Source organism: Catharus ustulatus, chromosome 3 (genome assembly GCF_009819885.2).
Source record: "Catharus ustulatus isolate bCatUst1 chromosome 3, bCatUst1.pri.v2, whole genome shotgun sequence".
NCBI lineage: Eukaryota > Metazoa > Chordata > Aves > Passeriformes > Turdidae > Catharus > Catharus ustulatus.
Window position 1 is genome coordinate 69,213 of NC_046223.1, and position 12,694 is coordinate 81,906.

General features: G+C 45.8%; 1 protein-coding gene across 3 annotated transcripts in view; it reads right to left on the bottom strand.

The window, feature by feature from the left end:
• Positions 1–12,694, bottom strand: part of SLC24A3 (solute carrier family 24 member 3) — a 90,592-nt gene that overhangs the window by 25,650 nt on the left and 52,248 nt on the right. For all 3 annotated transcript variants that reach the window (XM_033056698.1, XM_033056697.1, XM_033056696.1), the window contains exons 7-8: positions 3,843–3,917; positions 1,109–1,134 (exon numbers count right to left, since the gene is read on the bottom strand). In XM_033056698.1, the coding sequence (XP_032912589.1) occupies positions 1,109–1,134; positions 3,843–3,917 (101 nt within the window). The remainder of the gene's footprint in view (positions 1–1,108; positions 1,135–3,842; positions 3,918–12,694) is intronic.

A 12,694-nucleotide genomic window follows, 5' to 3' on the forward strand; every position in this document is an offset into this window, starting at 1 on the left:
GCTGCTGCATGAGCGCTGAGAATGCAGCAGGCAGCAGTTCAAACTGCTGATTAGATACTGACAGGTATTTTTCCCCTCTGCTGTTTCTGTGTCAAACTAATGGAATGATGAAAATTGTATGAAAACAAATTGCAATATGACTTTTAGAGCTTGTTTCTAGGTAATCTTTTTCACGGTCCAAAACGCTGTATGCTGCTTAGCTCCTCAGGGAAACTCCTAGTCCTTGTGGAAATCATCCATTATCAAACTACTGTATGCTAAACTCATGGAACATTTTCTCCACAAGGATTCTGAGCTATTGCACAAACTATATCAAAGTCTAATTCCCTGCTTCTGAAGATTAAACACTCAGCTTCTGTGTTATGCTTTTTTTTTAAAGAGGACAGTTAAATACAACTGGCCCTCGAGTGAATTTCAGTTTAAAAAAAACACACAAGAAAACCCACAAAGAAAACCAGGCCATTGCCAAGAATGGGTGTTTAAAACCTGCCTCTGAAATGGGCAAGAGCCAGTGAGGGAAAACTCCAGCTCCAGCACCCTGACGCTCCCTAGTGCTTGTAATGCAAATGACATCAGCTGGGAGTGACACCAAAGTCAACGCTGTCACCTCCAGATGTCACCACATCAGCTCTGGGACGTGCTGGAAACAAAATCACGAGACAAAGAAACTGAAAAGTATCTGCAGCCCTCCAAGACGTATCTACTACACTGCACTTAAACACCTTAATAAGGTTTTTTTATTATTATTATTTCCTTACACTGGCTATTTACTAAATAATGAAAAATCCAAGAACACACTTATTTATGACTGCTTGGTGGCCCCTTCTGGCACACCCACAGCTCTGCTGAGCACACCATCATCCCCAGGCTGCTGCAGGGCATGCAGAGGGCACTGACTGCTGCCACTGTACCAGAACAGTCTGAGCAACACTCTCCTGGGCTTTCTTCTCAAGCTCAAAAGAGTAGTTATTTTAGCCTGCCTTGGGCTGAAGTGCAAAAAGCTGCCCTGCAGAACTTTTTAGCTTTCTCCTTCTCTCCTCATAAACACTGATTATGGCAGCTTTTGTGGAATTATCAGAAAATATGAACAGAAAATGCATTCACTTACCAGGAAACTCTTTCATCATAAATAAACTGTAGAGAAAAAGATTTAAAAACAGCATGTTATACACAAAATCACAGTTGAAAACAGCTCATCACCTGAGGCAGGGGACAGAGTAAAGGGAGCCAGGGCTCGTGGCAATAGCATTAAGCTTGGGTGTATTTTGGCCCTACCCAGCCCATGAACTTGTCAACCCTCAGACACGAGTTACACTGCTTACTGGAAGAAAACATGACCACAAAACCCTGTAAATTACAGTTCCCAGTCACCGTGATTCAATCTGACAAGGCCTATTTTAGGTTCCAACGTTTTGGTGCGATGGGATGTGAAAGCGTGTGCGTTGACTTCTGTGACTAAAAATAGCACCCATCTCTATTTTGCCACTAATGACTCTGACCATGTCCCTTAGAGTTAAGACACACAGGCATCTTTTTCCTTTCAAGAGAATAAGGAGTAAGTTTTGCCAAACTCTACAAGAAGACAAGGTAGCATTGTAATAACATTATAAAGTAAAAAAAAAAAAAAAAAATCATAGGGCTGAATCAAGATGAATAAAGTACAATAAACGTGGTTTTTAACATCTAACCTCCGTGGTTTTAGAGTTCACTCTCATTAATAGCCTGGAGGAGCAAACAGGTGAGTCTATACTGCTCTATTTCTTACAACAGCACTGTACTTCCTTTTCTAGTTCAAAGGGAGACAAAGTCATATTGATTTACCCAGTACAATATCAAGCTTTTTAAAGTTGCTGTACCTCAGCATTGCAAGGAAGATATTTATTTCCCCTCAGGTGTATTTATGATTAGTAAAGACACCAGTGGAGTGAAACTTTTAACACAGCACCAAAGGCAGTTGTTTAAAACACCATGAGAACAAACTTCTACAAACAATATAATTCTTCAAGATTGATGACTCTATTCCAGCTGCAGAGAAGCCTCAATGCCCTCATATGGAAAAATTATCCCTGCACACAAAGCACTGAAGTGCCTTCTAAAAAGGGCACACAAATCTGATGAAGGGGGAACCACAGGCAGGTTACACTGTGCTCTGGATCTCCCACATGAGCCATGGGGGGCTGCACATCAGAATGTGAGGAACAATGTCCTGGCACCTCAATTTGACTCTACCTTAAAAGGACAGGAAAAATTAGAGACACTGGGAAGCCTGGGGTTCCTGGGTGAGTGAAGGGAAGGAGAAACTTCTTTAACTGAAGCATACAGCTGGAGAGAAGCTAACTCACAGCTAGGGAAAAAATAACTATCCTGGTATTCTGGGGAACACTCCCAAAAGAAAAGGACTCCTGCAGTTCTGTAATTATGAAGACAGCTTATACAGAGATGTCTGCTCTGCAAGCCACACAACTTTCTCGTGGCACAGAACACGGAGATAGGAATTTCAAGGATGCACTGGACATGAAACAGAATTCTTCTCCACATCCAATTCTGACAACCACAGGGATGAACCAGCCGTGAAAAAACCTTGCGTTATTTAAAGAATTTAAAATTGATGACTGAGTCAACAGATTTTAAACTTGTCTGCCTCGATGCATTAAATGACATGTCCAGTCCAAGCACCAGGAGGGCAGATGCCAGGCAGATGCCCACATCTGTGCTTCCTTTGGAGTGACCTAAGAGAATGTCTGCTGGATGTCCTCAGGTTTATGCAATGGAACTCACTACAATCAGTATGTATGGCTCTGTTTGTTGTTTAGCAACACCTTTGGGTATGAGGTTACTGTCAAGCTGTCAAAACAAAACAAAAACTTTAGTGTTTTGCAGCTCATTGCTAATAATTATGTAGAAAAGTTATTTTTCACCAGGTACAAAATATCTGGCCTTGCAGTATGGGGAATAAAAGTACAAAGAGGTTGAGGAAGATCCTCTGTTTGGGAGGAGGCAGATAGAGGACTTTTCAGCTAGAGAATATGTCTGGAAACATGGGCTTGTGCAGGAGTAAACAAACCAAAACCTACTGCTGAAACCCACTAATGAAAGCAACCCAGACTGCAGAACAGTCTGCTGACATATGGAAGTAAAACCTCACAAAATCACTCTTCCTGTCTTAGGGACTCTAGGTTAGGCAGGGGGAAAAAAAGAAGTACAACTGCCACCTGAAAACTCAGTTTTTTACATTTCCTGGCATTGTTCTGTATTGGTTGTAAAGGTAATACTCAACGGACAACAGCACCTTTAACACTTGTGCCAACATTTTTTCACTGAACAGTCTAATTCTGAGAGATCAGGAGCATTTTCTGAGCTTGATCAAAACCAGGACAAGCACAGCACTAAGAACTGCTGACAGTGCAGTCTTTGTTTGAGGACTTGCAGTCAGCATGCACTGAGCCTGCCACTGTTATGTGTGGAAAAACCAACCTGAACCCTTTGTAGTAGCTGTTCAGCGTGGCTCTGCTCTGGTTAGTGACATGTTTTTTGGGCAGTCACTGCCAGGAGAGCACGGACCCACTCACTGCAGGGCTGCTGGGGGGCTCAGAATGTGGGTTTGGCTCTGCACTGGGTCACCACGCCCCTCCAGCCATCCCTCTGGGCTCTCCAGAAACTCCTGCACCTCCTGCCCTCCATCCAAGCACAGGCAGACACCACAAGCAGTTTTCCACAAGCAGAAATCCCCGTGAGTGCTCAAGCTGCCATCTCAGTTACAAGACTGTGATGCCATGGCAGGTTCCCTCTACAGCTGGCAGCAGACATGGGTTCCCACAGATGAAGAACCTTCAAAAACTTACCACGATGAGTGCAACCACAGACAGCGTGTAGTAGATGGAATCTCTCAGGAGACTCCACGACGACAGCGCAACAACCTGGGAAAAGAGGCAAAGAGAGGCTGTCAGGCAGGCTCTGGGCAGCACAGATGCCACACCAGCAGTGTGTCTGTCACTCCCTGGGAGCTGTACCCACGATGAGGACAAAACCCAGGGATTTATATGCAATGGAGAATGAAAAGGATCCCTGTGCGGTTCACATCACTTGACACCTTCCAAAGCCACAGGAAGGACGAAGAATTCTCACTGCAGTTCAGATCTTGGAAGAAAACATCAGTGAATAAGTTACTCTTTAAGTGCATTATTAGTATTCAAAAGAACAGATTAAAAGTGATCATGTGGAGGTAACATCTTCAATATGATTCTACTTTCTGCAGCTGTATGAAGTTCTCTCACAGTTGAAGATTCTCTTTAAATCTGTATTTCCCATTTCTGGAGTGCATTTCAAACACTCTGGGTCACATCCTCCAAAGGTGTAAAGTTGAAGGAAGAAGATGGGAGATGGTCCATTTACACTCCTTTGGATCTGAACATTCACATGAATTTTCTGACTGTACCCTCCATTCATGCTTGTGCCAGAATTCAGTCACATAAACAGTAATGTCATTTTCACTTCTATTTCAGTGCTAGCAAAAACAGTTTCCCAAATTTCTCTTCATAATAATTCTTACAATGTTGGAATTTTCCAAAACTGCTAATGAAACAAGTGCTGTAAAAAGATACTGCTCACAATACCTAAAAAATCTGTACAGCCCCTTAGTAGCATGGCCTCAAATAAAAATACCAATGTAATTTATGCTGTGGGAATCACAAGGAATCCTGCACTGATTCCAGATGGGATTGAAGGCAATGTGCTCATGCCCAGCACCCGTACAGGTCGCTCACGTTCCACAAACATCCGAGTGGGTCTCCCTGATGCAGTGACATCCCAGGTGTCTTTAGGGCCCAAGTCAGCCAGCTCAGTTTCTGAACCACTTGGTCCATGGGATATAGGGAAGCCATGCACATAAGATAACACAAGCATGAGGATGAAAGGAGCTCATGAGCACCGAGAGCAATGGCAGCACTCAGCCTGCTGGTCAGAAACACATCCTGAGGCACAATTCCCGAGCTCCTGAAGGCCTGAGTCATGCCTTGCTGGCACCAAGGACTCCAGGTAAGTCTTAACATGCTGGAAAACACTTAAACTATAGATCAGCAAGGCAGAAAATAAATCAGGGAAGCAATCAGCTTGGGTAAAAACACGATCAAATTTAAGTTTTAAATCAGCAATACTGTCATGCTGCAAGAGCAGTGAGCTGCTCCTGTGGGAGCTGAGCACAAGGAGGCAGCTGTAGAACCACTGATTGTCAGTGTAGCGATGTATTCCTCCTGCTGAAGTGAGTACCTGAAATTCAAACCCCAGACAAGTGCCTCTTAGCTGTTCTTGACTTGACCACTCAGTGGGGACAGAACCCTGTTCCTTGAGCAGAAGAGTCTGAAGCCCAGGTTTGAATGAGAGCATCCCCTGCTGGCTCCACAAAAGACACACTAAGCCTGCTCCCTTGCACACCACAGATCACTCTTAGGGGGTAAACTTACCCATAATAGATAGCTGGTTTCTCACAGGTAAACTTTCACCCTGTAAAATCCTACATGAATAACATTTACTACTCAGAATGCTTACTTTGCTTTTTGATGGGCTGGAGAGCAGAAAAATCAAGATTTTCTCAGTTCTAGCTTGATTTCTGAGGTTTCCAATCCCTGAAGCCCTAGTCCCATGCAGCACACACCATCTCCATCAAGCACACACGTGGAAATCAGCCAACAGAGGCAAAATCCCCTAAAATCAGACAGTGGTGTCTGCTGCCTGTAGCACTGAAGCTGGCACCCAGGACCTCGTTGGCAATATGGCCCATGCCTCATCCTAGGACTCCAGCATTTATCCTCTGTAAAACTGATCCTTTTCTCTCCTGCTCTTCCAAATGGTTTCTCTGCTTTCAGCAGCGTGGAAGCTCTTCTCCCACCAAGGAGATATCCATCACCAGAGGCCACCCAGCTGCTGTTTTCCAGCCTGCTCGGGGCCTGAGATGAAGCACATGTGGCAGAACAGGGCTGCTGGTGCCTTGGCAAGGATGTCTGTGCACTCCTGAGCATTCTGGCTGATAAACTTCCAGGGGAAGCACGTAATCACATCTACGTTCTTCAGGGATCTCCTTCACTCCAAATTGTTTTGGGACTTTTCCTCATCTCATGGTCAGTTCTTTGCTTGACACTGTTGAGCACTGATCAGATGCTGCTGGGAAATGGTAGGCTTTGGAAGCAATCTCCCTAATCTAGTTTCTCTGTTACCCTCTGGCACAGAAGGTCTAGATTTTTAGGTATTAAGAGCTAATAACCTAATTTGCTGATGTGGAGAGGCAGGAATGCTTGGACGAGTTTGCAGTTAATCCATGTCTTATGCGTTCAGAATTATAGAAAAATAAAAAGGGCTCAACCTCAGGTATCAGGGCACTGGCTCTGCCTTTAAGCTTGGCAGCTGATTATTCTTCTCAGCTCAGGTAATTCCAAGGATCTGGCCACTCTCACTGGTCATGGTATCGGTGAAGCATCACAGATTAACCGAGTGTGACAGTGCCTCACTTACATCCATCTCTACATTAAATTAGGCTGTAGATCCACCTGTGGTTGGCAGCAAGACGCCTCTGCACCTTTCCTGGGAGACACACACAGGAGTGGGAATGGCTTGGATGGTGGTGGGCTCCTGGTGGCACTTTTGACACATCCATGATTCAGAGAATCAGCCAAGCAGGTCCAGCAGGATCCCAGAGGTTCCCAGCACAGCAGGAGTCCTGGTCCCACACCCCCTCCTGGCACACTGAATCACTCTGCCACAGCAGACCTTTCAGACAGATTCCTGTGTGGAAAGCCACTGCTTTCCCATGCAGAGCCCTAGGAGAGCCAGCAGGGACCCAGCATCAGCCAGAGGCCCCTGTGCTGGGATTGACAGCACAGCAGGATGTCCTGGACTGAGTGACACTCCCTCTATACCCCATGGTCCTGTCCCAATACCCCAGGACACTAAGAGTATCCGGCTCAGTCTCTAGACCAGATTTTTTTCCAGATACACCAGGATACAGCATTTGGGCTTGCTTGAGGCTTTGACCAATACTAACCACAACTCCCAGCTTCAGCAAAGGTAAGCCTGAGTAAAATCCAGACCTTAAAATACCCGTCTCTCAGACGGTTCAAGCAGCCATGATCCAAGGGACCCGCTGTGAGGAAAGCCTCCTTCCAATGAGCAGCCCCCAAATTTCACCTCTGGTTCGCCATGCTCTGCAGAGCTCAGTTGTCACTCTGGCTCCCAGTCTGTACACTGCACCAACTCCATCTATTCTCATTACTTCCCCAAGAATATTTGCTTTTCTAAGCCTCTCTTGATATTTTCATCACTGCCGCAGCAATTTGTCTATGTGACATTCTCAGAATGGAAACAGTGGAGACTCTCCAAACCTCAGGACAAAGCCAGAAATATTTCCCTGCTCAACTGGTAGTCATAATCATCCATGAGTTATTTGGACCAGCACGTCTCTCTAGCTCAGATTCCCACAGTGCTGAGGCAGCAGGACCTCAAGGCCTCTGCTGGACCACAAGATCCACAGCAGAATTCAAGGATAGCTGTAGACGGGAAGGCATTTGCAGAGTAAACATCTCCCAGTCTCTTCAGACTGGCCAGTCCTTGCTAGAAGTAAAAAACAGATTTTATGACCTCCCTTGCTTTTACACTGTAAATGATTGGAGAATAAAATCCTACAAATGGTACATCCACAGTACTGATCTGTGCATCAATTCAGAAAGAGAAAACTTAACCTAAAATGGTGATGTTGTCTTGCAGCAATTAGGAAGTAGCCTTGGTTTCATGCTGCTAGGAATCCATTGGCAACTCTTCTGATTGCCTTGGGCAGCATCTCTGCATTAATGGCATCCCTCTGTCCTGGAATTCCATCCACACCTCTCTGTCCCAGCTGCAGTCTCACACTTACAGCCAGCCTCATGTTCCACAGCATCCTGCCAGCATCCCTCTGCTTTCCCTGTACCTAGGCATTCACACACCACAGCCATGCCAGCAGATCTAGGAACCCAAGGACCACAGCCCTGGCTTCTGGCACTGATGTCAGTGAAAGACCAGGCTCTCACTCACCATAAAATGCTGCCAGCACCAAACCCCACCGTGCTCTGGGCTGTCAGAGCAGTGAACAGTCCAAACAGCTGGCACTGAATTCTCCTTAAACTACTTCCCCAAAGTTTTACATTGGTCATAGACCAATGAAGAAAAAGCAGCAGCATTCCAACTCTCTTATTTTAAATTCCTCCACAGTCAAGGAGAAGAAATGGAAGCTCATGAATGCAATCATAAAGCTCAAAGTCAGTAATGGTTGCAGTCTGAGTTGTGAGTGAAATTAAAGCTTAAGAGATTAAGAGGCATGCAAGCTGGCTGAATGGCAGAAGTGGGTAAAACAGATTACAGAAGTCCCAGTTGCTTCATTAAGAAACATTCTACTGAGTTATTAAACTCTGTTTAGTGTCCTTGTCAATGAACCTAACATATTTCTCAGGCCTAAATTCCATGGCAGCTGATAATTCCTAGAGGTGCCTCAGCTGGCACAAGGGTTCCATGACCAGGACAGAGGAGAGCCTGCTGAATTTAGTTTCCTTCCTGAGGTAAAAGAACCTCACTGGAAAAGAAGGAAGCAGGCCAGACTGTCAGGGTAGTCCTTTTCTGCTCCAGCATGTTGAGGAATGATGCCTTACCACCCACCAGACCCCTTGAAAGAATCAACAGCTGGAAGAACTTCCACGGCACAGCCCAGCATTCCTGGTCCCCTGCTCCACCCAGAGAAGCCTGTCTATATCTGGGGAAAGGTAAAATAGAGAAACTTGGAATCTACTGAAAAACAGAGCAGTTGAATACTAATTACCAAATCAAGCCAAGCACATTCAAAATTACATGGTAATGCCAGGGTACAACTCTTGGTTTTACTGCTCTCACACAGCAAAATGCTGTGGGTCAGTGCTGGCAGAGGACACAGGGGGACAGGATGGCGGGCAGAGAGCAGCAGAGCTGCGAAAAACAAGGCGAATCTGGATGGGGGAACGTCCAAAACTGAACAAACTCCGCTTGTACTGGCTTGAATGAGAGCTGAATTAAGCAAGGGCTGCTTCCGAGAATGCCGCGTCCTCGCCGCCAAGGACGGTGAGAGGGCAGGGGAAGGAGGGGAGGGCTCGAGAAGCACAAACATGAGCGTGAGAGAAGACAGGACAGAGAAACCAAGGCCTGGAGGGGACCCCAGGCTAAGGTCAAGCTCCCCACACACAGCTGGCTTGCAAGCATGGAAAAAGCCCGATGCAATCCATCACGGTGCAGACAGCAGCCTCCTCGCCGCTATCCAGCCTGTGTCCCCATCAGTGCTGCTGGAGTGCTGTCTGAAGGGCTGCATCTGCTGCCACGTCCTTCTCCCTCAGTGCTCCCTTCCCTCCTCATTCCCAGACTAAGCAGCTAAAAAACATTTGGGTTAGCAGTTTCCTACCTGCAAGAAGACATGCTGGTGTAGCAACACGGGAGCAAACAGCTGCAGACACATCCAGCCTGCACTGCACAGGCAGCTGGGGAATGAGGACAGCTCCTTGCATATTTCCATATACTGAAACCATCTACAGCTTACAAGTTGCATCTACTGCTTGGATGAAATAAGAGAAATCCTCCTCTGGGTGTGAGTGCTACGCAGAATATTTCAACAGGCTGCAAGAAGAAAGCAGGAGGAGTTTCCAAGGTTCACTGCCATGGGCAGCATTCACTATCCACAGGGTAAACTTGGGCCCTCTCTGCAAACATGACTTAGTCAAACACCTCAGCACACGCCGCATGTGAAGTTTTTCTGCTTCTGCAGAGGCCCAGTTTAAGATATATTTGAAAACTCTATTTTCACAGTGTGGGTGCTAGTTTAAAAAAATCCAGCCTGTTGGGGATGGTTCTCATCTGGTTACCAAACACACAGGCAGCCTGCATCCACTGTTGCTTTTTTAATCGCTCCAGTCCAGAACCTCTGGAGGAAATCAAACAGTGGAAAATATGATTTCCCTGGCTGCAAGAGGCTCAAGAGGTGCATCCCTGGCATGGTTAACATTAGCCAGGAGAAGTAAGCCCAGGAGACACGGAGCAGAGAAGTGGGGAGAGGAGAAGGGATCAAAACCACTGGAAGAAAGCTGGATGTTCAAAATGCAGCTATGGGTAGGTCCATGACCCAAGGGAGCAATCTGCTGAAAGATTTTTCTCTCAGGCCTCAGGAGCTGGAAGGGGTGTGATAAGAAGGAAGAGCAATCACTAAATGTAGGGAGCTGTAATTAAGTCACCTGCTTAGGTCCAGACAAGAACAGCTCTAGGCATGAGGGATGCCACAGAATGCTAAGCACCAGGGCAAAAAGAGCAGCTCTAATTGGCCCCTAAAATGACAAGTTATTCTTTTATATTTAATCTCTCTGTGCTTTGTTTCCCCATCTTTGAAACACCCCCTCATCACACAGAGGTTTGAGGAAAATTAATTAACTGCTCATCAACTGCTCAGATACAATAGCGACGAGATCGGCAGAAATTCAAGAGGAAATTAATAATTCTGCCTCTGGAACAGGGCTTGAATAGAGCCTGGTAAATAAGGCAGAAGGGCACGGAGTGAACAATAAGAGAAAACAAAATCCTGAATAGCTGCTCATTAAGTGAGCAAAGTCCATTCTGTGTGCAGAGGGAGGCAGGGAGCCCGCGGAGAACCCGGCAAGGGACCCCCTAATTAAAGCCTGGATAATAATGCACATGGCACCAGGGGGGCAAATTAAGGGTGCACAGGGTACCCTCACACTGCTATTTTCTAACTTTGCAGTGTTTGACTTTCCACCCTCACAATGCTCTTTCAGTGCCTTTTTTTAGGTGTGCAGTGTCGCACAGAGGCGTGGGCACGCTTCCCTTCTCCTGTTCCAGCAGTGGGATGCTTATTCTGATTTATCCTGAAAAGTGTGCACATACAGCCAGGAAAAGTTTGGAAGAACAAACAATTAGGGCTGGTGCTCCAGCAAATGCATACCAGCTTTTTGAGGCTGTGCATTTGTTTCTTTTTCTAAACACAGTGCACATAACCAAACCCAGTGTTTTCTTAGGCCAAAGAACAATACATCCAACACAGCACATACAAACTACAGCCTAAGCTAGAAATAAAGCATGTCCTGGAGAGAGCTGGACAGTATTTTACAATTCAACTGTTTACCAGTAAAAAAAGAAACAACAAAAACAACAACAAGAACAAAACAACAATAAAAAACCCAACAAACAAACAAACAAAAACAAAAAGTCAAACCAAAAGAAGGCGTTCTAAAAGAGTGCTGCTGGAAACACAGCAGAAGGCCCCTGCAGGTCTGATCTCTGGGATCTCCAGCCCACATCTGAAAATCTGAGGGCTCCAGCTGCTCAATCCATAGGTCTGAGCCCAAAGAAAAAGCCCTGGAGCACAGCAAGCAGCTTTGACCAAAAGCCAGCCCTCAGGCTCACCTGGCAATTCCTACTGAGATCCAGGTCCCCAGCAGAACAGAAATCTCACCAACAACCAAATTTAGCACCTGTGTCAGTGTCTCTGTAGAGACACTGCTGACAATAAAACCAAATTCCTGTTCATACTAACACCAAACAAATGATGAATCACTAAAAGGCAATGACTTTTTGGTGAAAGGCTGGGAGCGTGAAACAATGAAAAGCATAAATTGATCCAGAGTTTGATCTAAAACACTGGAATTATTGACACTGAAATTTCTTGTTTGCTCACTAAAATCACAGCTCCACATGGTGATATCATTCCAGAACTCACCCACCCTCTGAAGGTTAGACTGCAGCAAACAGGTTATGTGACTTAAAAAACCACACAGAAATCACCAGCAGAGTCTCAAGGAAAACAAAGATAGAGCAAAAAACAGTCAAAATCTCAACTCTTGGCCTGAAACAGACTCACAGACCATGCTTAGGATGACGTGAACTTCTGAAAGCTACCAAGGCTGGAAGGCTGAAGACGTTTAACAACAGCATTTTGGCTGTGATTTATCCTTCTGAAACAAGGATCTCCCACCTGTGAAAGGCTCTGGAGAAGACTGACATCCTCTGAGACTGAGCCCCAGCAAGCCTCTTCCACCCAAAGTTGTGGCTTGTAGCCATTCTTTAGCAGGTTTGAGGCATGCAGTCAACACTGTGGAGAGTAAAAGTCGCTGGCTCCTCTGCCATCATTAACTGCTAGACAGTTAATCACCTTCATTTGCATAAAAAAAAGCAGCCTGAGAAGGAAGTCCTATTGATGACAAGAGAGCACCTCTGGGGAACACAGCCTCATGCCCTGGGAAGGCTTTGGTCATTAAAAATTTACCTCAATTAACAGAGTTTTCACAGTCAGAGTTCCAGCAGAACCACTGACACATCAGCATCTGTAGCTGCCCGCTGCACGTCCCATGCAAATCAGGACACGTGGGTGGTTAAAAAGTGCTGCTGTCACCCTATCCTGAGGGCTCCTGACTGCAAATGGTCACCTTCAGCCTGGGAAAGGTCTCTGCTAATGAAAACAGAACCGGATCCCAAGGAAAACCCCATCTCCCTGCATGCTTTCCCAGGGTCTCTCCTCCTCAGTCCTCCTTCCACTGCCCTGTGCTGGCAACACCACCCTGCTTCTACTCATTACAGGTAAGTCTGCATAGTAACACGTCAAAGAGGGTTTATGAGACTGTAAAAATACCTGGCATGTTGGCAAGAGCGA